General features: G+C 40.4%; 1 protein-coding gene across 1 annotated transcript in view; it reads right to left on the minus strand.

Moving 5' to 3' along the window:
- Positions 1 to 23,150, minus strand: part of LOC125882098 (NACHT, LRR and PYD domains-containing protein 12-like) — a 94,360-nt gene extending 71,210 nt beyond the window's left edge. The window contains exons 1-3 of the mRNA XM_049565764.1: positions 23,040 to 23,150; positions 18,098 to 18,235; positions 16,356 to 16,591 (exon numbers count right to left, since the gene is read on the minus strand). Of these exons, the coding sequence (XP_049421721.1) occupies positions 16,356 to 16,591; positions 18,098 to 18,225 (364 nt within the window). The 5' untranslated portion in view covers positions 18,226 to 18,235; positions 23,040 to 23,150. The remainder of the gene's footprint in view (positions 1 to 16,355; positions 16,592 to 18,097; positions 18,236 to 23,039) is intronic.
- Between the last annotated feature and the right edge of the window lie 3,904 nt (positions 23,151 to 27,054).

A 27,054-nucleotide genomic window follows, 5' to 3' on the forward strand; every position in this document is an offset into this window, starting at 1 on the left:
GAAATGAAAGGTTTTGGTGGACACACGGCCTTATTAAAGAAACACCAGTGATTGTCTGATCAAAGAGACTTTGACTGTGTGCATCACGACCAAACAATCTACCATTCAACCAAAACTTTATAGCCCCAACAAAGTTAACCACAGAGGTCACATGAGTTCTGTGTGCCTGTACATTTACAGATATGTTGTCATAAACGGAAATACTCTGCAGAGTCACTTTAAGCTCTGCATATCTGAATGCATCTAGAGAGAGAGAAGACAGTTTACATTTGTGTCTGTGAAAACATGGATGCTTTACACATAGTTTGCCCCAACAACACAGAAGATCTATACAATCAGCACAGTTTCAAGATTAGTGTCACCAATTCAGTATCTGACCAAATGTCTCCCCTTTGGTTGCTGAGATATGATGTTGAATAATGACCAGAAAAGCATTTTTGCAGAATACTGTGAGGTCACAGGGAAGTTGACCTTTGACCTTTTGGATATAAAATGTAATCACTTCATCATTGTATCCTATCAGACCTTTGTGTAAAGGTTTATCATAATTAGCATATGAGGTGGTTATGACGTGCCACTGACTAGTCAAAGGTAACACGGCTCTCCACTAACTTTCTGGAATATACCTGAAACTCTACTGACAGCTTGACAGACGACTATCTGCAGCCCTGTAAAGACTTCATTGGAAAGGATGCCGCCTAAAAGTTGTAAAACAGGTCAGCAAACATCCAAAACGGGGATGCGAAGTGACGTGGCTAATGCAGAGGCTAACTCCTCCACGAATGATGCTAGCAGCATGGATAATGCAAGCGAGGGGATAGCGGGAGCAGGCATGCCCACAAACAGTGACATCCTGAGTGAGATTCGTTCTTTAAAGCAGGACATCACCAAACAATCTGCCGATGTGATGGAAGCAATAAACGGGATCAAGGTAGATACTGAATCCCATGCCAGGAGAATTGAAGAAGCAGAGGGGAGAATTTCACAAGTGGAGGATGACGTAACTCTCCAACAGAAGGCTGAACGCCTGGAAGAAACGATTGAGATGTTGAGCAACAAAGTTCAGGACCAAGAAGACCGGGCAAGACATTCTAATGTGAGGCTGGTCAGACTCCCTGAAAAAAACTGAGGGTACGGACATGTGCGCCCTCCTGGAAGATTGGCTTCCTAAAACTTTGGGCGACACTCTCGCTCCTGCACCTGTTATTGAGAGAGCCCATTGTGTCGGCCAGTTAAACCCAAGCAGGTCTTCTACCACACCCAGAACCATCATCGTGAAATTTCTGAACTATAAGGACTGCAAGAAGACCCTGAGAGCAGCCAGGAGGTTGGGAGAAGTGCAACACGAAAATCACCGTCTCAGTTTTTTCCCTGACTTGTCGTCCGAGACCCGCAAGCGTCAGCGGCAATTTGACGGAGTCAAAGCCCGGTTCAGAGCTGTGGATATACGCTATGGGATGCTCTACCTTATATATATACATACATATATATATATATATATATATATATGAAACAAACAACTCTAAAAGTGCTTTATTAATGCTGAATAAAGAGGAGAGGGAACACCCACTGATTCAAGCTCAATTTGCCAAAGCTACAGAGGGGTTTACTTATTTGGGAATTAAAATAACTGCAGAGGTTGATAACATTTTGTCTGCCAATTATGACCTGCTGGTTAAAGGGGTAGAGGACATGCTTGAAAAATGGAGTTCATTACTGATTTCCATGATTGGAGGAATTAATATCATAAAGATGTCAATATTACCCAAGTTCCTGTATCTCTTTCAATCAATCCCTCTTCCTCTTCCAGCCTCTTTCTTTAACAAACTGAGGAGAATTATCGCCAACTTTATTTGGAACAATAAGCGTCCTAGATTGTGTCTTTCCCTCCTTTACCTACCATTTGACAGGGGAGGGCTTAGACTGCCCAACATGAAACTTTACTACTGGGCTGCTCAACTTCAGGCTGCCATGTTCTATTTTCTGAACGGAGATATTCCAGTCTGGGTGGAGAGGGAGAATAGTTCAACAGAACTTCCACTTTGTTCTTATACGTATTCAGCACAAAGGAAAACGCTCTTGAAGCAAACACGCAACCCTTTTCTAAGAAACACCATATCTATTTGGCTTGAAGCCCACACCTTTCTGAATGAAAACATTAAACTATCATGCTTCACTCCTGTCTGAGGAAATGATAGTTTTAAACCTGGGAGGCAAGATGCATGTTTCAAACAGTGGATAGATTTGGGGATAAGTAAAATGAAGGATTTATTTATTGATCACACTCTAATGTCATTTCAACAGCTGGTGGATAATTATAACCTTCCCAGGAAACATTTCTTTAAAGGCTTACAAATGAGAAGCTTCATACACGCTCCAAGTAAAACTTATGTGGAACCGCCATTACCTCTAATTGAGCAATTTACAGTTAATCATTTACAGGGCAGGGGTCAATTATCAAAGCTATATAACGTGCTTTTAGATGGTTCGAGGGAAAACTCCCATTCTTATTTATCCTCTTGGAGGAATGAGCTACAGCTAGATATATCCACAGAGGAATGGGATAAGGCCTGTCTTTTGGCCCAAATCCAGAGTATTAACACAAGAGGCAGATTATTACAATACAAATGGCTCTTCAGAACCTACATTACTCCGGTTAAACTAAATCATTTCAATCCCAACATTCCAGACAATTGTTTTAAGTGTAACATAGAAAGAGGCACTTTGTTTCATTGCATATGGAAATGTCAGAAGCTCCAGACATTTTGGAAAGATACCCTTTGCCTGATTTCAAGATTAACGGAATGTATAATCCCTGTTGAACCTAAACTATGTCTATTTCATATATATCCTAAGGACTTTGTGGCAAATGCAAAGAAAAGAAAGCTCATTGATTTTTGTTTGTTACAAATCAAGAGATTAGTAGCCTTAAAGTGGAAAGATGTTCAGAGTCCTGATCCCACTCAGTGGTTGAAAGAGATATCTTCACATCTAGTTTTAGAAAAATTAAACATATATTCTAAAAAGTAGAATTGAAGAATTTAATGACACGTGGACACCCTTTTTGTATTTTATGGACAATCTGCCCAGTGGTGCCCATGAACAAAGATCAGATGACAGTTAATTGTTGTTTATTTTCAATGCCTTTTTTCTTTTACACTATACCTAAGAGTACAACAATTTGACTCTGCTGCTCTTATACGGGAAATGGGATGATTGTACTTCCACCTGTATTTTATCTTTTTCTTTCTCTTTATTTTCCTCTTCTCTTTAGTGCTTTGGATCTGTTTTCTGTAGTTCTGTAGTACCCTTCAAATTTTACCAACTAAAAAGTTAAGGTTTTATCCATTACTTATTTAGACACTTTTTAATTTATTTTATCCTTTCATTTACATAATGTGACCGCTTATGAGACACAGATATTGTTGGCTTTCTTTATCTTTCCTATAGTCTTCAAACTTAGGAGAAACGGGTTTCATGTCAGCTGATATGTTAGGGAAACATGTAATCCTAACTTTAACATATGATTTGTGCACGAACAAACTATGAATCTGCAGATATGTTAAATTTATTTCACTTATTATGATTTTCTGTTTTCTTATTTATTTATTTATTTATTCACTTTTTATTTAGGTTTTGTGGAAGATCACTCCATATATTTATTCAGCGTAACTCTTACCATTTTTTAAAATTTTTTTTTATGTTATTCATTTCATTTATTTATTTATTTTTTTGTCAAGTACTTTTGCTGAGGACCTTATTGGGGGGTGGGGTATTTGGGGATGTTGTTATGAGTGTTTTGTATGTTTGTCATTTAAAATGAGAAAATCAATAAACAGATTTTGAAAAAAATAAAAACAAAATTAGCATATGAGTTATGGCCAAAAACATGTTTTGTGAGGTCACACTGACATCTGACAAATTCTAATCAGTTCATCGTCGACATTTATACCAAACATGAAGAAATTCCCTCAAGATGTTCTTGACATATTGCATTTAGGAGAATGAGACTAATGAATGGACAGTCAACCCGAAAACATAATGCTTTTGGCCAGCTATCTCCAGCATGGAGCAGGGGCGATTGCTCTGAGACAACAAGGGAGGCTGAACTTCCCCTAAAATTCCATAGAGGAAATGGTCAAATATGCACTATTGAATTTACATTAAAATCAGAATTTGCATTGCATTAAACGCGCGCTAGGATGCACTTAACATCATGACTATGATGTTCAAATGTCAGCTGTTTATCACCAGTTTTCAAATGCGACCTCCCTGTCATTTTTGTGTCAGCACGGTGGACGCGGAGCCTCCAAGCATTCCTATGAGACAGCGCTGAGCAGGTTTTTTTCATGTAGCAAAGTGAGACGATCATTGGATAAATGCGACAAAATTGTCACTTCCACGGAGGCTCAGCTTCCCTGGGACCTAATGAAGCGGTAGGCGGGAGCGGATGCTCGGTGTATGCATGATGATTGGAGGAATTGTCTAAAAGGCTGAACCCCTTTGTGACTGACAGCGCTTTGGAAATACACAGCGGCATCGTTGCATTTCGAGCTCAGTCCTATGCGGATATATGCAAGTGGAGTCTACTGACAGAGTGCCGTCCGGAGTTCCTTATTTCCATAAGCGATATAGCTAATTTTCACTGTCTGTACAAACAATCTGAAAATCTTTGAGGTGTGTTTTGCTGTGGTTCTTTGGCATGAGTGTGGTTGAAAAACAGCTTCAATTAAATGTTCCTTTTATAAGTTACTGCCTCGCTACAATATGACAAATTTTATGATGTAAACTTAAAGTGAGCTTCCCCTGTTTGAATGACCAGCAGCCGCCACTGGCACGGAAGCATAAAAAACCCAGGTGAAGGTGGAGGGGTGGTTGAGTGTGGAGCAGAAGGAGTGGAGGAGTCTCAGTGTATCTGCAGAGACAGTGTAGAAGGACAGAGCAGCAGCTGATGAGACTCTGTCAGATCCAGAGGACCACACAGGGATGATGGTGGACTTGACATTAGTGGAGCTAAGAGCAGAGCAGCTCAGACAGCAGCACTGAGAGACATCTCCAATTCTTGGGATTCCTTCATCAGTCACTGCTGGATGAAGCTCTCACTTCCATCTGATGAGAGAAGAAGTCATACAACAGAAATCATGACTCAGTGTTTACAGAGACTCCCTTCATCAGCTGTCAGTCATTGATGCAGCACATCCAGTATAAAGAGCAGCAGGGATTTCAGTCCTGTTCAAACCACCAATATTTAAACCAAACAAATCAGCTCGCACATGTTCATCCAAAGACTGAAGAGGAAAACATCAGCTGTGATTACTGGACTTCAGCAGAGCTTCTGCTCTGTATAAAGACCACATGGTTATTAATTGTAATGTTGGTTCTATGAAATAAGTGCCAGTGATCTGCAGGCCTCAGTCAGACTGATCTCAGAGCTGAGACAAAGAAAAACTGATCAGCTGTTCAGTGTTGAAATGAGAGAAAAAACACTTTAAGATCAGATTTGATGGTACAACAGTTTGATGAATGAGGAACACTGTCTCTGTACATCTGCTGATGCTGTCACCTGTAACACAGCTTAATTTTCTGGAGACATGAACACAACAACAGCAGTCATCTTCACATCAACTCAAACACATGATCACAACAAGCTTCTGGCTGATCTGCTTGGCTGACTGTTCTCTCTCTCTGTCTTTCTGTCTAATCCTGAAGCCTGTCACCATTCTCTTCTCACAGGTTCACTGAGGCAACACATCACAGCATGCTGAAACCAGCATGGACTGACTCCAACCTTCTACTGACCTCAGAGTCTCCAGTGTACAGTTTGGACTCCTCACAAGGTCAGACAGCAGCTTCACTTCTGATTCCTGCAGGTTGTTGTCACCCAGCTGCAGGTCTGTCAGATGGGAGGGGTTGGACTTCAGAGCTGAGGCCAGAGAAACACAGCTGATCTCTGACAAACTGCAGAAACTCAGTCTGAATAAAGAATGAATGATGTAATTTTAGAGGACAATGTTCCTGCTTGAAAACATTCAATGTTTATTATCATCATTATTATTATTATTATTATTAGTAGTAGTAGTAGTAGTAGTAGTATTACTAATACTAATAACAATAATAAGAATAACTGTTTTATAACTCACAAACCCCTCTGGAAAACCTTTTAGAGTGTAGATAGGAATTAAACTGGAAAGTTTGGTGTATCTAAGTTCTACTGAAATGGAGATTCTGGCTCAGAGAAAAAAAAAAACAATTTTGAAAAAAATGTAGTTTTATAACTAAGTTTGGGAACAAAGACCACGTTTCCAACACATTCCATTTCCAACCAAACACACCTGATCCATTCTCTTCCTCATCCAAGCCTCCCATATCCTAGGTTACAAACTTAATTGTTGACTGACTTGTCAGTCCTTGTATCCAGAAAGTAAGACAATTAGCACCAACCTTTGACACTCTTTCAACTCTAGTCCCACTGTTTTGAGTTCCTCTCTATACAACAGAGCCACTTCAACTGCTTATAGGCAGCAAGTCCTTGACCACGTCATAAAATTCTTGACTACTGCTCTTTAAGTGAACCTCATGTACATGCGCTATGATTTAAACATCTGAAACGCCCCTGCACTCTCTAAGTCTTTTCTTGGAGGCTCTCCTCAAATCCAAGTTTACAAAGAGACATCTCCCCCACTCGGTCTCAACTCATCCAGTTCCTGCCTTTAAATGACAAGTCCATCATCACACTTGTCCATGATCTGTAGACCCAGCCTTCATCCCTCAACCCTAATCCTTTCATCAGTTGACCCTCAACCTTTCATCCCTCAATCCTCATCCTTTCATCCCTTTGACCCTCATCCCTTCAACTTACATTTTATTATCCTTTCATCTCCTCATCCTCTGATTCTCATCTCTTTATCCCCTGATCCCCCAATCCTCATCCCTTCATCCTTTCCTCCAGACTTTTAATCCATCATATGCAATGAACTGTTCTGAATCTATCTTTATTGCCATAGTCTTTGTTAGTGAAATGGCTTTTAAAGATATGAACTGTAAAATTCTATAAATGTTTAGACAAAACATAAGATACTACAGGTGAATAGGGTAAAACTTCAAACTGATAGATATGACCATGAAACTTCCCCAGTTGATTACTTCCAGTGAGACAGTTATTTTATGTATTACACATTTTCTAAAATGTAAATTTCAGAAAATATGCAAATGAGGCATTATCTAATTTAACATACATACATATTTGCCTATATTTTCATGAAATAAATCTGAACTGAAATTTGATGGGTTTTTTTTACACTAGTCTAGACTAGAGAGGAGAGAAGGCGTGGAGTGGGTTTTACACACATCACACCAATCAAATGAGCCCCTCTCCTCGCCCTTAAATGCGCCGCACGAAGGCATAATGAGAGTTTACTCAATTCGCTATGGCAGAAGAGAGCAGCAGCGTCAGACGGCCAAACTTCTCCCAGGAGGAACCTGATGTTTTGGTCCAGGAGGTCCAAGCTCGCAGTGTCCGAATATATGGAACTGCGAGCAGACCTCCATGGGCTGATGATGCAAAGGTAGCCTGGGAGGAGGTCACCACAATTGTAAATCAATGTTGCATTTCTCTCGTGCGCGCGCTCTCTCTCTCTTTCTCTCTCGCAGTCTCACTCTATTTCTTTTCTTTTGACTTTTCTAAGATGACAGATGCTGAATATATACTCCCTATCTGATGCTGTGGCTGTTTGTGGTTGGCTGAGAGGAATGTGAACTCATTAGTTTGCAGCTGTGTTAATCAAATCAGGTTGGGTTTCCATTACGCATGCCAAACGTGCCAAACAGTGCCAATCCCCTTTGATCTGACATCAGATGTGATGGAACAGTCGATATAGAGATACATTTATGTGCTGATTGCAGATAGTTGCATTGCATAGTGTTTTTGTGGCTATTTATTGCATCGTTAATGTGCCTGATATTCTGGAAACCTGCCTGTGAGGTTTTGGTGATGTGTACGCACTGTCCGCCGGTCAGCCAAACTTCGGCTTACACCGGCTGCGCTCCCCCTGCGCTGACAGTAGACCTGGTTTCAGCTGGCGAGCTTTTAGCGCACCTTCGGCGAAGCCTTTTGGCACGAAACTGTCACTGCGCCAAGCTGGATCTGTCGACACCTCCCCCTGCTGCGCCACCACGCCCATCTCAGCGCACCTCGGTCTGCCAAACTACCAAACTGAGCGCGCCTCGGGTTGTGCTGCCCGGAACTAGCTCTGCGTGGGGTTCGCCACCCTGCGCTGCACCGGGAAACTAGAGCCCTTTGACTTATTTCCACGCTGCCGACAGTGAGACTTATATTCATTGTGCCGACAGTGGCTTGGAAAACCGCCCATAACCGTGTCACACGGGGAAGAGGGAAGAGGGAAGGCGGCTGGAGTTCCTCCAACATTTGCGGTTAGATTATCATATATTTTTATTGACAAAAATATAGGCTGCTTCGGCTGATTTTTTTTTATGCACACGTGTCCCTAAATATTTTTTACAGTTCGCACACGTATTTTTAGTCGAGTGAAACGCTCGCACTGTTGAACGCTGGATCTGACAGCCTGAGCACATTGGCACAAAACGCTACGGCGTTCGAGATATTTGTGCCAGGCGGACATGATTGCCAGTATTTTTTCATTATTGAAAGAAATTCCATTGACTCATTCACAAGTCAAAAATGTGTTTTATCTGAAAGAAACATGCAATATTTACATCTAAGATCATAGAAAAATAGTCAACCAAGTGCAATGATGTCCTCCAAGATAATATATATCTTTGTTTGCAGTAAAGAAAATTCTGGACGTTTTCTTTTCGACATGATCTTGACTTGCCTGATGCCTCCTGCTGCTGCTGCTGCTGCTGCTGTTATCATTAGTTATACTTCTACTGTTATTATACACATGATTATTGGCACATACGTATATCATATATTAATATACTTTCAACATATTGTACCACAATAGCCGTAATTATTATTACAATATTACTACTTTCATTAGTGTTGTTGTAAGCTACTGTCATTACTGTCTGTCCTGCATCTCTCTGTCCTATTCTGTCATACGGATTACTGTTAATTTATTATGCTGATCTGTTCTGTACGACATCTACTGCACGTCTGTCTGTCCTGGAAGAGGGATCCCTCCTCAGTTGCTCTTCCTCTCTGTATTTATGGCGTGATGGGATGACAGCACAGTGATGTGTTTAATATCATTGGAAAGCTCCGGTCCTGCGCTTTCATCGTGGCATTTCTGTGCGACCCTACAATTAGCGCGTAATCCATCCAAGAATAATGTGGGTGAAAGCTGTATGAAAGCTTTGTTATATATATAATTTTAGCGTAACTATAATTTTTTTTCCTTGTGAAAAAGTTGGACTTCTGACAAGTGCTTGGCCTTGTCTGTCTGGATAACTTGGTCTCCTTAAGGTGATCTTGAGATATGACGTTCACGAGAATGAGACAGATGCAAGGTCACATTAACCTTTGACCCCTGCCCACCAAAATCTAATCAGTTCGTCACTGAGTCCAAGTGAATATTTGTGCCAAATTTAAAGAAAGTCCCTCTAGGCATTCTCAGAGTTATTGCATTCATGAGAATGAGACAGACAAGGTCACAGTGACCTTCATCCTTGATCATCAAAATCAAATTCGTTTATCATTGAGTCCAAGTAGACATTTGTGCCAAATTTGAGGTGTTCTTGAGATATCTCGTTCACAAGGATGGAACGGACAGACAGACAGATGGACTGACGGACAACTCGAAAACACGATGCCTCTAGCCACGGCTATCGCCAGCACAGAGGCATAAAAATTGTCTTGTCAAATTTTTCATCTCTCTAAATACCAAATAATCAGACATTTGGAAAGACAGAAAATATCTGAAAATAAATAAATAAAGTTGTTTAGATTTGTTCTCAGACAAAACTCGAATGAAAAACAATGTTTTCATATCTAACTCCTGAATTAAGGGTTTATATCGACAACACCAGAGCTGGTGATGACTACTAGATGATGATAGATGACTAACAAGACGAACTGAGATGGTTTTGGTGAGTTTCATTCTGTTTTTATCTAGTTTGAATGAAATGTATTTTAGGATGGGTTAACAAGGCAATCATGCTAGTGTTAGTCTTAATTAGGTGAAACAGACAAACTGGAATTCAGAAGGTGTGTATTTCTCTGTTTAATAAGGAAAATAAATGTAGGTATGTCATCTTTCTAATCATTGTGTGAGTTTAAATAATGTATTTATTAAATTGAAAAAGCTAGGAGAGCAGTGTAACGCTGGACAATAATACAGTCATGTACTGTATACCCTGGTGAAAGTTCTAAAGTGTATAGAAAATAGATACCGCTCAAGCCTAATATCAGCCTTATGTATGCAGTTTAGTGTCACTTCAACTTTTACATCTCATCAATTTCAGCACAGATGTAAACATGGTTTCTGACCTCAGAGTCTCCAGTTTACAGTGTGGACTCGCCAGTCCACCAGACAGCAGCTTCACTCCTGAATCCTTTAGCTCCCAGTTCTGACTCAAGTTTAGCACTCTCAGATGGAAGGGGTTGGACTTCAGAGCTGAGGCCACAACTTCACAGTGAGTCTCTGAGAGTCCACTGTAGGAAAGTCTGTCAGGACATATTTATTACAAAATTTTACTATGAAAGAGGGAAGAGAAAGAGGACAATATTTTACTATGAGAGAGGAAACTTTATTTCCCCATCACAACTATATTTTTCAGTCCACACATTTCAAAACAAAACAGATTGACATTTAATAATAACTTCACTACATTCACTATAAACAGTAGAATACTTCTGTTGTGATAAAACACTACTGTGATAAAACCTCGACTAAAACCTCTGCAATCCTTCCTTAGTTTTACCAGGTCTGTCAAATCTAAGTTAGTAGAAATAATTAGAATAACTGTGTTCATTAACTTGACAGCTTGAGACACAATCAGCTGAAACATCAACATTTTTTGCACTCACAGCTGACCAGTGTGTAGGATTTTCTGTTCAAAAACCAATTCCATAGGTCAGATCTACATGAAACTTGGCACAGACATCCATCTATACTCACTCCACAAATCTGTTTCAACAGCCATTAAAGTCCACCTGACTAGATTTGTTGAAATTTTTTTAGTACACACATTTAACATCATGTCCAAAACCATAGGTCAGATTTGTATCAAATTTTATGTGTATCATCACTGGACCAAGCTTATCAAAAGTTAGATGAAGCTTGCTAAAGTCTCATTGCCTTTTGAAGATACTGACCAATTACACTGAACAAAAATATAAACGCACCACTTTTGTTTTTGCTCCCATTTTTCATGAGCTGAACTCAAAGATCTAAAACATTTTCTATCCACACTAAAGACCATTTCCTCACAAATATTGTTCACAAATCTGTCTAAATCTGTGTTAGTGAGCACTTCTCCTTTGCCGAGATAATCCATCCCACCTCACAGGTGTGGCATATCAAGATGCTGATTAGACAGCATGAATATTGCACAGGTGTGCCTTAGGCTGGCTACAATAAAAGGTCACTCTGAAATGTGCAGTTTTGCTTTATTGGGGTCAGAAAACCAGTCAGTATCTGGTGTGACCACCATTTGCCTCACGCAGTGCAACGCATCTCCTTCGCATAGAGTTGATCAGGTTGTTGATTGTGGCCTGTGGAATGTTGGTCCACTCCTCTTCAATGGCTGCGCGAAGTTGCTGGATATTGGCAGGAACTGGAACATGCTGTCGTATACCCGATCCAGAGCATCCCAAACATGCTCAATGGGTGACCTGTCCGGTGAGTATGCTGGCCATGCAAGAACTGGGATGTTTTCAGCTTCCAGGAATTGTGTACAGATCCTTGCAACATGGGGCCGTGCATTATCATGCTGCAACATGAGGTGATGGTCGTGGATGAATGGCACAACAATGGGCCTCAGGATCTCGTCACGATATCTCTGTGCATTCAAAATGCCATCAATAAAATGCACCTGTGTTCGTTGTCCATAACATACGCCTGCCCATACCATAACCCCACCGCCACCATGGGCCAGTCGATCCACAGCGTTGACATCAGCAAACCGCCCCCCCCACACGACGCCTCACATGCTGTCTGCCATCTGCCCTGAACAGTGAAAACTGGGATTCATCCATGAAGAGAACACCTCTCCAACGTGCCAGACGCCATCGAATGTGAGCATTTGCCCACTCAAGTTGGTTACGACAATGAACTGCAGTCAGGTCGAGACCCGATGAGGACGAGCAGAGCATGCAGATGAGCTTCCCTGAGACGGTTTCTGACAGTTTGTGCAGAAATTCTTTGGTTATGCAAACCGATTGTTGCAGCAGCTGTCTGGGTGGCTGGTCTCAGACGATCTTGGAGGTGAACATGCTGGATGTGGAGGTCCTGGGCTGGTGTGGTTACACGTGGTCTGTGGTTGTGAGGCCGGTTGGATGTACTGCCAAACTGTCTGAAACGCCTTTGGAGATGGCTTATGGTAGAGAAATGAACATTCAATTCACGGGCAACAGCTCTGGTGGACATTCCTGCAATCAGCATGCCAATTGCACGCTCCCTCAAAACTTGCGACATCTGTGGCATTGTGCGGTGTGATAAAACTGCACATTTCAGAGTGGCCTTTTATTGTAGCCAGCCTAAGGCACACCTGTGCAATATTCATGCTGTCTAATCAGCATCTTGATATGCCACACCTGTGAGGTGGGATGGATTATCTCGGCAAAGGAGAAGTGCTCACTAACACAGATTTAGACAGATTTGTGAACAATATTTGTGAGGAAATGGTCTTTAGTGTGGATAGAAAATGTTTAAGATCTTTGAGTTCAGCTCATTAAAAATTGGAGCAAAAACAAAAGTGGTGCGTTTATATTTTTGTTCAGTGTAATTTCGAAATGGTGTGGCTCAGCACGTAAATAGACCTAAATCCACAACTGTTTGGCTAGTCATCATGAAATTTACAGGATGTATCCAGTACCTAAAATATACCCTGAAAGTTTCATTCAAATTGACTGCTAGGGGCACTACAAATACAAATAAAGTAGGGATGCACTGAAATGAAAATTTGTGGCCGAAGCCGAAGCCGAATATTATTAAGCGCTTGGCCGAATACCCAGTACCGAATACTGAATATCATTGTTTAGTTTTTCATTAGTTTTTGCAGATGCACCCCCTCCAGATTAGTGTTGTCACGGTACCAAAATTAGGACCCACTGTGCGATACCAATGAAAATATCATGGTTCTGAGTAGTATCACGATACCACAGCGAAAATGAGGCAGATGTGCCTTTTGTCATTTATGAAAAGATAAATCACTTTTCTATAATACATCAATGATATTTCAATGGAATAAATTACTTAATGACTTATTCATACTTCAAAAACAGCATCAATAAGTGATTAACATAAGGGGGATCAAAATAAAATAAATAAATAAAATAAGAATCAACCAGCCACCCTCCTCCCCTGACAAGTAAAGAACAGTCCCTTCATAAGTAAAGAACAGTCCCCAAAGTGCGGTGAGGTTTGTGGGCCGTGAACGGCTCGTTTTTCCTCTGACACATCACGTACGGTCTGTGTTCGGCTGGCTTGGCTTTTCAGGTACTTCTGGGCAGTCATGACACCAAGAAGAGGATATTATTGGAGCCGACTTCTCCGTCGCCCGGTAAACCGATGGCCGCCGTAATTGACAGGAATGCATTACTGTCTGTGTCTGTGACCCCCGTTCAACCCACAACTGATGGGATTCGCCTTTCGTTTCTGCTGCTGGTTGAAATCTGTAGGCTGTTCGCACAGCTTGCTGAATGATTTAAGCCTATTTTGCTCGCTCAAAACTATTTTTAGTTGCAAATGCGAGTGTGGTGACGGACGGATCGCCACACTGCCGACATTTTACTCCGTCCGTCAGGCACACCGTTTGATTGCGTGATCAAAACATGCCGCTATTATTCGGCCTTGCTTTTAATTTATTCCACCGAATACCGAATGTGTCTTTTTTTGCAATATTCGGCCACCGAATATTCGGTGCATCCCTAAAAAAAAGGTGTGGCATAATACAAATCAGACTATAAATGAGTAATTGTTTGTTCAATCATTTTGAAATTGCTCCATAGGGGCCACCAACACTTGAAACAAGTGCTTTGGTGTGGAGCAAAATTGGCCCTTCAAAGATTTGGTTGTTTGTTTTGTTCTGTTCTGATTTAATTATCTCTGATTATTTTGTGACGCTACTACCCCTTCTGACTTTAACACCATGTTTTGCATTGTCTTACTGTTAGCACTTAATTGTAAAATAAAAAATAGAACTAAAAAGAACCATTCTACACTAAATTAAAATGTAAATCAGATCCAGACTTACAGAGCCTTTCTGCAGTTCCTCACTGCTGGAATCAGTCTTAGTTTTCCCTCTGCAGATGTGTTGTACTTATTCAGGTCCAACACATCCAGAACCTCCTCTGATATCTGCAGCATGTAGGCCAGAGCTGAGCAGTGGATCTCAGAGAGTTTCTTCTTTGATCTGTTCTCTGACTTAAGGAACTCTTGTATCTCCTGATGAATTGAGTGGTCATTCATCTCCATCAGACAGTGGAAGATGTTGATGCTTCTGTCAGGAGAGATTTTGGTCCTCTTCTTTTTTAGATTGTTGGTGGCTCTCTGGATGATTTCTATACAGTTGTCAGTCTGACCCAACAGACCTCCTAACAGTCTCTGGTTGGACTCCAGAGAGAGACCATGAAGGAAGCGGACAAACAGGTCCAGGTGACCATTTTTGCTCTTCAGGGATTTCTCCATGACCCTCCTCTGGAAGACATCTAGAGATGAGTCACGGTTTTTATATATCCAGCCTTTCCCCAAGAAGTCCTTCAGTACCTCTGTCTTCCTGTTGGTGTAACAGTGGAACATGTAGACTGCAGCCAGAAACTCCTGAACGCTCAGATGAACAAAGCAGTAGACTGATTTCTGGAAGATCACACTCTCTCTTTTGAAGATCTCTGTACAAACTCCTGAGTACACCAAGGCCTCTGTGACATCAAGACCACACTGCTCCAGGTCTTCCTGGTAGAACATGATGTTTCCTTTCTCCAGATGTTCAAACGCCAGCCTCCCCAGCTTCAGAAGAATGTCCCTGTCTGCCTCTGTCAGCTCCTGTGGACACGTCTCATGTCCCTCGTCATACTTCTGCTTCTTCCTCTTTGTCTGAACCAGCAGGAAGTGTGAGTATAGTTCAGTCAGGGTCTTGGGCAGCTCTCCTCTTTGCTCTGTGGTCAACATGTGATCCAGAACTGTAGCAGTGATCCAGCAGAAGACTGGGATTAGACACATGGTATGGAGGCTCCTGGAAGTCTTGATGTGTGAGATGATTCTGCTGGAGAGCTCTTCATCACTGACTCTCCTCCTGAAGTACTCCTCTTTCTGCGGGTCAGTGAAGCCTCTTACTTCTGTTACCCTGTCAACACATGCAGGAGGGATCTGATTGGCCGCTGCAGGTCGGGAAGTTATCCAGACAAGAGCCAATGGAAGCAGATTCCCCTTGATGAGGTTTGTCAACAGCACGTTGACTGATGACTCCTGTGTGACATCAGACACAACCTCATTGTTGTGGAAATCCAATGAAAGTCTGCTTTCATCCAGGCCGTCAAAGATGAACAGAACTTTACAGATAGCGAGGTCCTCTGCTGTGACCTTCTGTAATGTTGGATGGAAAACATGGAGCAGCTTGAGAAGGCTGTACTGCTCATCTTTGATCAAGTTCAGCTCCCTGAACGAAAGCAGAATCACCAGACTGACATCTTGGTTTTCCAAACCCTCTGCCCAGTCCAGCGTGAACTTCAGCACTGTGAAGGTTTTTCCAATGCCAGCGACACCATTTGTCAGAATGACTCTGATGTGTTCCTGTTGGTCAGGTAAGGCTTTAAAGATGTCGTGGCATTTGATTGGAGTGTCATGGAGGGTCCTCATCTTGGAAACTGTCTCAAGCTGCCAAACCTCATGTTGGGTATTAACCTCTTCACTCTGTCCCTCTGTGATGTAGATCCTGTTGAGGAGGGTTCCACTTCCTGTTTCATCAGTTCCTTTAGTCACACATTCACATCTCCTCTTCAGACTGATCTTGTGTTCATCTAAAACCTCCTGCAGACAAACATCTGCTGAAAGAGAAGAAAAAATGTGACCCTAAAGAAAAAGATTTTGAGAATCTGGAGATTTTCAAGACCAAAACAAAAACAAGAAAAAAACAGAAGAATGAAAAAGGGTTTCAAATTGTATGGGTTTTATGAAAATATGTCATTACATCATCAGACAGATGTGCAGTCTTACTTTGAACTGTGCTAGTCTGACTGGCTGTCTGCAGTCTAGCTCTTGTTCTGGATCTTTTTCCACAGTGGGGACAGGAGGAGTCTCCTGATGAAGCAGACTGGTCCCAGTATGAGGTGATGCACTGTCTGCAGAACCAGTGTCCACAGCTGGTAGAGACCGGATCCCTCAGGACATCCTGACACAAAGCACAGCAGGATAGCCGCTCCTCCACAAAAACATGACTCCTCTTCTTGTCTCTGTGGAGGTTATCAGAATCAGAATCAGAATGCCTTTTATTGTCACTATACACATGTACAATGAAATTAAAAGCAGCTCCTACCCAGTACAGACATGTATGTAAAATATAAAAATAAGACATAAAAATTAAATAAATAATGCAAAAAAGAAGTATACTGTATCCAAAATAAGGATTTTGTATACAGTATGGGTATGGGTTATTGCACATATTGAATATTACACAGTATAAGTGATCATTAACACATTACACTGATGCAATGCTTCCTTTATAGTCAGCTTTAGCATAGGACCACCCTTTATGAAAGGAAAGGTGACAATGCCATCCCACAATTCTGTGCTGCAGCAACATTTTAAGCGACTCGCCATATTGGACAGTCTTGGGAAATCAACTATCTTGTCAAATTACACATCCTAAACCTATATGAGCTGTAACAGCTTTAATGAATGACTGTGGACATTCCTCGCGGAGTCTGCTCCGCTTTTAGTATGCCCGAGTATGTTCACTTAGTCAAGGATAAAGTATCAGCGTAAGCCAATCAGAGGCAGCGATTGCATTCCATACACAAGCACAGAGAGAGAGAGAGAGAGAGAGAGAGAGAGAGGGAAAAAACACACAATTTGTCGACTCCTCCCAGGGGGTGTCGACTTGTGCCATTGATGTCGACACGTCGACAAATTGACTTTTCTGTCAATGCCCTACTATACACATACAATGTAATGTATACAGTATGATGTCGACTTTTTGTTGCAATAAAAAAAATCGATTACACTGTTGGTGCTTCTTACATTACGGTGGGTGCTCCCAAAATTTTGCTGGTGCTCCCAACTTTTTGAAGTTAGGAGCACCAGTGCTACCATGTAAAAAAGTTAATTTTAAGCCCTGGACATGGTCATAAAAGTGTTGGTTCTCATGTGCTAATGGGAGTTTTAACACATTTAAAAATAAAAGTACAAGATCTAATATTTAAAACTTTTTCAATACAGTTTGGATGGCTAGTTGCCACATGTATGTCCATGGCAATATTTGGAGTAACTCCTCCAGATGTCTGATTGGCCAACGTCTTCTTTGTGTGGCTTTAGGGTTAAGAATATATTGCCGCCTGTTGGTTTAACATGTTGTTGAGAGCGCTGAACTGTGTTTTTGCATTTTCATTTGGACAAAACAGAGGAGGAAAAACCCCATTTTCAAAAGTACCCATGTACATGTGGTCTGGGCCTAATATGTGCCAGATTTGATGTCTCGGGCTGTTATTTCAGTGTGAAAGATAAATGTTTAATTGACACTTAAGTAAAAAGAAGTACTGGGTCGGACTCAGTATGGGCAGATACCCAATGTTCAAGGACTCTGAATGGATGTGGATCCAAATAAACTTTACTGAAACATCCCTGGTGACTGATACCATGTAACTATAAAAGTTACAACACAACAGTGTTGTAGCGCTGATTATAAGATGACTTTAAAGAAGTGAACTTCAGGTCAGTATACAGTGAAAACAGTCTCTTACTTTGTGTCTGAGGGTCCAGGTTCATTACTGAACAGTGGAGGATTTCCTTTGGTCTCATCACTCTTCATTGACAGACAGCTGGATACTGGAGGCTCTGCTCTGCCCTCCTCTTCCTCCAAATCACTCATCTTCACAGGTCTGAGAGGAAAACCAGTATCATTGGCTGTCTTTGTAATACAAATGATAGAAATGTGGGTAACGGCAGATCTTCTTGCACACCTCTCATCAAATCAAGCAACTGTTATGAGTATCTTCTTCTTCTTCTTGGCAAACCAGCTGGAGGTGCATGCACCACTTATTGGACTCAAGTGTGGAACAAGAGATTACATTTTCTCACTGGAGCATGCACAGTCAGCACACTCGCTTGAGAGGAGGTAATGTGGCTCAGGTCTGTTTGGGGACGCAACTCCCTAAAAATGTGGCATTTCACCTGGATGAGTGTGGTTTCACATGTTTCTGCAAGCTCGGTGCCCACCTTAGCCTGTAGGCTACTTTATGATAACCTGTGTGTATCTTTGTAAGAATGCATAACAAAAATCCTGAATTACTTTCGTTTGATGAAAATGAGGAGTTGGACTGAGTGACAAAGTTTGATGCACATCAAGTGAGAAGGCATACAGAATACACTATTAATGTATTCCTATTATTTGAATATTTGGTCTCATGGCCATAGCCAGCTATGAGGTCACCGAGGTCCTGACCTCAGTAAAAATTTCAAAGAGAAAAAAATAGAAACCCCAAACAGCATGGTAAACATATTAACACACCAGACAGCAGGAAGTTATCTGATGTATCGGCGGAACGCGGAAAACTTGAATTCAGTTGACAGGAAGACAACGATATTGCTAGCTGAAAGACGAGGTGAATGAATGACAGTTTTTTTTATTATTATTTTAGCAACGACCAAGCAGCCCACTGTAAGTTAAAGTTTAAGAAAAAGTTAAGTTCTTGATAAGTAACGTTAATGTTAGAAGCTTTAGCTGTGACTCAATGGGTTGAAAGCTACTGGCCAATCATGCATGATGTGAGCTCAATAAGTCAGTGCCATGCTCCTGAAGGTAACATTATTTAACGTTATGCAGGTGGCTGTTCCATGACCCAATAAAGTTACAAGAGGTTAGGTGGTGTAGAAACTATATATGACAAAAACATTTAACTTGATATTCTAAATTATGGTGATGCACTTGTATGTTGTACACTAGATTTGATTGAGATGGGTATTTGATATATAATGCACTGGGCAATAATAGCATCCCTCTATCTATCTGAACACTATTCAGTGGCTTGAAGTCTTAAACCACATCAAATAATGTTGTTACATTATGCAGCTCTTTATTCACTTATTTGAAAAGTACATGACTACACGTTTGTGTCATCTACTATTTATTTGTTGTTGTTGCATTACTCTTGCTAGTCTAGAATTTGATAATAATCACATGCAATAATTCAAACCTTTAATTCCAAATTATCCTCAAACATTATAATGTAATCAATAAAGTCTAATCAAGCTCCTTGATCCCCCCCCCCACACACACACACAGAAAAAAACAAGTCAGAAAGTGACAGAAGAGGGAAAGAAAGATGTCAAAAAGATAACATTTTCTCCAGAATACATTAGATTCATTTGTTTAAAAAAACCTAAGCCATGTGACAATGAGGACAGAGAGGATGAGAATGGACAGAAGAGAGAGGAGGATAGAAAGAAGTGTGGAACTGCACAGAGTGGAGAATGGAGAGGACAGAGCAGAGAACTGTGTGGAAAGACAGGAGAGCAGAGAGATCAGAGTGGAGAACAGAGAGGAGAAGAGATAGGGCAGAGCGGAGAACCAAGTGGACAGGGAGGACAGAAAGGAGAACGGAGAGAACAGGGCGGAGAACCAAGAGGAGGACCGAGTGCACAGAGAGGAGAAGAAAGCATCCAAAGAGGATCAGCACAGACAGGAGGAGAGAGAGAGCATAGACAGCAGAACAGAGAGGAGGAGAGATAGGAGAAAGAGGAGAAGAAAGTATCTGCTGTGGTGTTTCTATGTATCTACTGGCACCAGAAGGGCTCTTTAGGACATGAGCAGGTGAAATGTCTGTCTAGCTTACATATGAAGTGTCTCAAGATTCAGGAAAATACAGTTTCATTGAACATAATAAAAGTAAATAGTCACTTGACATGTTGCTGACCTATTTAAGTGCTGGAAGATGTTATTTACGTGACAACGCATGAACTCAACACAGGCTCCGCTCCAACTGAGTGTGTGTACATTGCTGTGCTGCACTGCTGTGTGAGCAGCATGTTTGCATAACAGCAGTCTTTTGATGGTTATTTACACACTGTCCATAACAATAACTATGCCAGGTGACAAACTGCACCGGGCTCGGGTCGGGTTTGGTCAGGAAAACATGGCCCAAGCTGCGCTCTAGCGTGCTCACCTATGACAATGGTAGACTATCAACAAACTACACCAAGGTCGTGTGTCTGAATGTTGCCCCAACAGTGCGGCTGTAAAGCTGCATTGGAATGATGACATTCAAAACACAAAAAAGCTTCAAAATAAACAAGTGGGGTATTTACTGATGTATTTGATGTTACACATGGATAAGCCCGGGTTAAACCCTGTGTTTTTAGGGAGTCCCATTTAGCAGCACCTGAAGTTACTCTAAGATCCATATTCTTTATATAATCTATCTGTAATTTTGATTGTCCCGCTCAGTGGTGTAGTGGTACTTGATGAGCTGGGTGGACTATAGGTTACTGAGGAGGAAGTGGGTTTATTTCAATGGCTTTTGGCTGGTAGGTGGGTATACTGTACACGGCCAGGAAACAAGGTGGGTATGACCCATAGGGTAATATGGTAATATGGGACATCAGTTCATCATCAATACAGGACATATAAGGTCTGAGGTATTTGCAATTAAAATATTAGCAGCAAACAATCAATTTGATTGGTCACTGGTAACCAGGAAGTTGTTGATGAACTTTGAAGGAGATCTTGGAGGGAAATTCACACGGTAAGTGCAGTGACATGTGGGATTTCATTTTTACAAAATAAGGCTTCTAAACAGAAATCAAACTATTTAAGTATCTGAAAAAACTGTATTTTCACGAAGTGTTTTATTAAGTCTTACAATTTTCATGAATACATTTGCCAAATACACATTGTTTTTTTGTGAATTAGCCTTTGAGGCACTGTCCCATATTGCCAAAAGGTGTTTGGTAATATGGGACAAAAATTTCAGCAGCATCGGGACACTTTATAAACTGTTAATAGTTGCAATAAAATCATGATTTAAGCAGTTATGCTGAAACGCTTTGCTGTTACAGGTAGTTTTTGTATAATTTTCAACTGTGGACACATTTAGCCTCACAACGTTACATTAATCTAGCAAATGCTAACACTGTGAATCTAGGGATTAGGTTGTTCCTCTCTCTCTCTCTCTCTCTCTCTCTCTCTCTCTTTCTCTCTCTCTCTCTTTCTGTGTGTGTGTGTGTGTGTGTGGTATAAATAAATAAATAAATAAATAACATTTTTGAAATTGATAGTTTAGTCTACAGACATGGCACCAAGGAGAGAGAGAGAGAGAGAGAGAGAGAGAAGAGAGGGAAAGAATCTAAATAGGAATCAGTGGAGTGAGGAGAGGATGGAGGGTGCCATCAAAGAATATCAGGAGGAAGTTGCGGCAGGTTAGAAACCCAGGCTGAGGTTCCTTGCCAGGGCATGGAATGTGCCACACAAACCTGAAACACAAATCTACAGTGTCTCAATTCTGTTTTAATTCACTGGGCAACTCAGCCTTTTTTAGGTTTTAAGCAATAACAGTATTCATGTATTCAACAAATGTTATTTTAATTATAATGAATTGATTGATGAATTCCTTGGTGTACTGTTTGTTAACTATGTTATCAATTTCTATGTTCAAAAACTGACCTGAACCACTAATATGTTCAAATAAAGAAGAGAAAATTAGACTAAAAATGAATCTCCCATATTACCATAACACCTGTCCCATTTTACCTGAATATGCAGAACGGGGAGAGAAGGGGGTCTCAGTGACTTTATAGGTCTGTAGTTTCTTAAAAAAATATACATTACAACATAATTTCAAAACAGAAATCTTGTAGAGATCTATGATAACTGATAAAAACATCATATTCATCAGTGAATAACCACTTTTTTGGTGTTGGTCTGGCAATTCTACCAAAAAGTGTCCCATATTACCTGATTTTTGGCAAAATGTAACTTTTGGTTGGTAATTTACTCAAGTACTGAACAATTTTGAGGTGTGTTACTTTTAGTGTTTATTTATTTTACTTGAGTATTTCTATTCCAACTACATTTTAAAGGCAAACACTGTACTTTACACCTCACTATAATTATTTGATAGCTTGTTACTAGTTACTTTGCTGATGGATAAAGATTATTAACACATACATATAATCAACTCATGAATTCTAATATATGATTATAATAAAATGACCAAGCAGTGAAGTCATTAAAATGAGCTCGACTTTTACCAGGCAACATCGACATTTTAGACATTAAATTACAATATAAAGGTTTTATGTTTCTGAAATCGACTTTTACTTGTAAAGAGTAAATAAATAAATAAATAAATAAATAAATAAATAAAGCCAACACGGATGTATACATGGGATGTATTTCATCTCTGTCCTGGCATCTCTGTTGATCTTGCTCACAAATTTCTGCCGTTTATTCCCCGTTAAAGTTTAATTTGGGAGTTTTTACTGATCTGAATCAAGTTCTAGAGATAAAACGTACTGTGTGCTGGACACATCGTGAAGCCGTTTGAAGGACATCTGGAATAAAACGGACTTTGTGAGTTTTCTGATCGTGTTCTGACAGCTTCGCGACAAAGACCAACACGACTTCCTCATTTGACTACAACAATTATGTTTCAGTAAATCAGCCTTCAGATGAATTCAGAATGATACCTGCGCTCCTGCCGTCCACACAGAGACGAAACTAAACCCTCCGACAATCGAATACTAATGACAACAACGCAACACTTAGGTTGTGCCACCGGTGTCCGTGCTCCTAGTACAGCAACACACACACTTCCTACTGAATTCTTTCACAATAAAAGCGTCACCTCCATGTAGCTAAATGAACATAACCTGTTTTTTTGTTCGTTTTTTTTGTTGCTAGTAATATATAACTGTCTTAACTGTGGGTGACTATTGTTATCAAAACCACATTTTTTACTTCTACCACTGCTGGCCTACTACCAGTAGTTCTGTCTACACTGTCAGATGCAGGACTACTGCCAAGATTTTAGAGATACAAAATAGTCAGAAGTCCCTCAGAGTAATCCCACCCTCTAATGCAGTGGTTCCAAAACTCTTTTCTTTCATACTGTTATACTATACTATACTACTGTAGCCTATACTATATCTATACAGAGACATACATACTGATAAGAACCCTGATACCCTGCTTGTATCCTGGGGATGTATTTTTCAAAGTTTACATTTTGAATAATAATCATAACTTACTAAAAAGTAACAATTTCATTTATTTTTCATCATAGAATTGAATGAAATTATAAGACACATAACCCTTAAATTCAAGAAGGACTTGTGACCCCAATGTGAAGCTTTGGCGGGGGTGAGGACCCCATGCTGGGGAACTAATTCCTAAGAAATGTTTTTGACCAGCCACAAAATAAATCTAAACGCTACAATTTTAGATGTTATAATTAGGCTTGGGCAGTATCAATGTATTACAGTGTACAGGGATATTTAGAAATCCCGACAGTATGATTTTCAACACCATCAAAAATACAGATGCTCCAACTGATACGGAGATACTATTGTAATGATGCAGTGGCACATGCCACCAGAGGCCAGGGTTCTCAATATCAACCCGAGCCCAGTGGGTCCCAAAAAGCCAGACGGGTTTAACCAGGTTCAGGCCGAAAATGTGCACTGATTGGCCAGGTCAGGTAGGGCTTGTGCTATGGTGGAAAAACTGATTGATTGATTGATTGATTGATTGATATCATCTCCTGTGTCTTTTGCTGTAGCCTGATAGCTCTTTTACCGCATCATCCATTTCAGCACAGGACAGCAGTTTCTTCTCCTTGTTGCCCTGCAGGCAGGGAGAGAAGGAGAGGGAGGGAGAGAGAGTGGAGAAAATGGCTCTGTCCCTGCTTGTGAGTATTGTGATATAGTTTTATTTAAAAACGATTTGTTCAAGCTACAAAAGCAGTTTATTAGTCACATAATTTTATTCAACACTTCAGTCCACTTATGTGCTTCCATGGCAACGAGTTCTTGCTGAGAACAACGCTTTTTCCCTATCTGTTCATTATTCTATGAACTATGAGTATTTCAACCCAGCAAGACTTGTCTGAGGAGACTAATTTCATATTAGAAACATAGCATTTTAGGCTGTACAATGACAAACATGCTCCATGACAGTTTTGACATTCCTTTTTCTTTTTTCTGAAATACTGGGAAAGTATGAAGGTAATGAAGATAGATACTACTCAAGCCTAGTTGTTATATACTGTATCTGTGTATGCTAGCCTATATTTAGTTAGGCCTATATACAGATTTGGGTTTATACATAATGTCACATTGGTGGTCTGTACGTCATATTCATGCTATACAGCAAACCCTTAAAGCCAACACTTCAGAAGAGGACTGTGGTGATATCTGACAGAAATGTTTAATATGTGATTTTAGTTAGAGGCAAGTAAATATATCAAATTACATCACATAAAGTTTAATTTTCTGTAGTTTATATCCTCCCTTTATTTTGAAGTGCAGATGTTTATTGTTGCCTGCTTCCTCCCACATACTGTGGCTGAAATGTTTGTTGGGATGGGAGGGGACAGAGGACATGTTGTTGTCTCTGTTGACAGATGTGTTTTCTAAACTTTTTCTTTTTTATTAGTTATTCTCAGAATTAAGAATATACACAGAATATTAAGGTACAATAACAACATATGCACATACATACATACATTCTTATGATGAAATTAAGCCACATAATATGTTTTAATTGACATATTCCTTTCTGTTGTCAGCCCCCCTTACATATTAAATGAATGTATGAATCATACACTGTCTTATATCTTATATGGGTTCAGGGCCGTAGCCAGTTTTAGAAATACTGAGGCTTTGAATCCAAATTCTTCCATCACGAACCTGTCCGCTTTCAGGCAGAAAAGAAAAACAATTTTTAAAATTCTACCTACATACATAGGCTTAACAGTCTAAATGTTGCTTTAAATGCAATATTGTAAAAGGTCAGATTTCTGTGTCTTTTTTATTACAAAGTCGGTGTCAACAGTATCAACATGTGGATAAAAAATATTCTGTTTCTCCATTAAAGGAGTTTTTAACTTGTTTGACAAGTTCCTTAGAACACTTTTTCATTATCCAAACATAGATGGTAGCCAGAAATGACAAATCTTCTTGCTCAGTTTGTACAATGTGAGACATTAGATTTAAAATGATTATATTTAAGCCCCAAAGGAGCAGAACCCTAATGAGTTTGTGCCAGTTTATTAATATTGTTATTCGTTGTCTTCTGCTGCAATGCAAAATTGCCATGACCTAGAGTGAGCTAGAAACATGAAATTGGCCCAATAACTGGATATTATGTGCAAATGCTTCACATCAAATTTGATCCCAATTAGTCGGTTGACGTCACTTTCATAAACAGCCAAAAAAAGCGACATTTTCGACAGGCCACACCTCTAACACCAAGAGGCTTATCGAACAGAACAGATCTAAAACTTAATGCTCACAAAAAGCATGATAGACAATCAAGATCACCATGATGGATGTCCTGAAATAAACTAAACTACTATCAACCGTATGGCTTCTTTCACTTAACTTTAGGATCAAAAATCAGCCTTTAAACTTGAAAGAAATAATGATTTGACATTTATTGCAGTATCAATATCAGCTGCTTTGTACATTTTTATCATAATAACATTTTTAGCCATATCGCTATAAAGCTTATAGTTAGGGCTGGCTCAGGCTTGCCCTGTACCAGCCCCTAGTTTGGCTGACTTAGGCCTAGTCTGCCGGAGGACCCCCTATAATACACCGGGCACCTTCTCTCCTTCTCTCTCTCTCTCTCTCTCTCGTATTCTATTACTGCATCTTGCTAACTCGGCCATTCTGGATGTCCCTAACTCGGCTTCTTCTCCGGAGCCTTTGTGCTCCACTGTCTCTTAGATTAACTCATATCGCAGCGGTGCCTGGACAGTGTGACGTGTGTGGTTGTGCTGCTGACGTGGTCCTGCCAGATGCCTCCTGCTGCTGCTGCCATCATTAGTCATTAGTCATACTTCTACTGTTATTATACACATATGATTACTGTCACACATGTATACTGCCAGATATTAATATATACTTTCAACATATTGTACCACAGTAGCCAGAACTATAACTATTATTACTTTCATTAATGTTGTTGTAAGATACTGTCACTACCGTCTGTCCTGCATCTCTCTCTCTCTCTCTGTCTCTCTTTCTGTCTCATTGTGTCATATGGATTACTGTTAATTTATTATGCTGATCTGTTCTGTACGACATCTATTGCACGTCTGTCCGTCCTGGAAGAGGGATCCCTCCTCAGTTGCTCTTCCTGAGGTTTCTACTGTTTTTTTCCCCCGTTAAAGGGTTTTTTTTGGGGGGGGAGTTTTTCCTTATCAGCTGTGAGGGTCCTAATTACAGAGGGATGTCGTATGCTGTAAAGCCCTGTGAGGCAAATTGTGATTTGTGATATTGGGCTTTATAAATAAAATTGAAATTGAAATTGAATTGAAATTGCTGAACCTTAATTAAAGGCAGAGCTGAAATCCACAAAAAGGATCGTGACATGGAGGACAAGGAGTCCAGGTGCTGGAGGATGAAATGAAAGGCTTGTTGACTGCATCGTCGACAGACCTGCTGGCTGTGTAGTCAAACTCCAGTGGGTGTCAAAGAT

The sequence above is a fragment of the Epinephelus fuscoguttatus genome, linkage group LG21, assembly GCF_011397635.1.
Source record: "Epinephelus fuscoguttatus linkage group LG21, E.fuscoguttatus.final_Chr_v1".
Lineage (NCBI taxonomy): Eukaryota > Metazoa > Chordata > Actinopteri > Perciformes > Serranidae > Epinephelus > Epinephelus fuscoguttatus.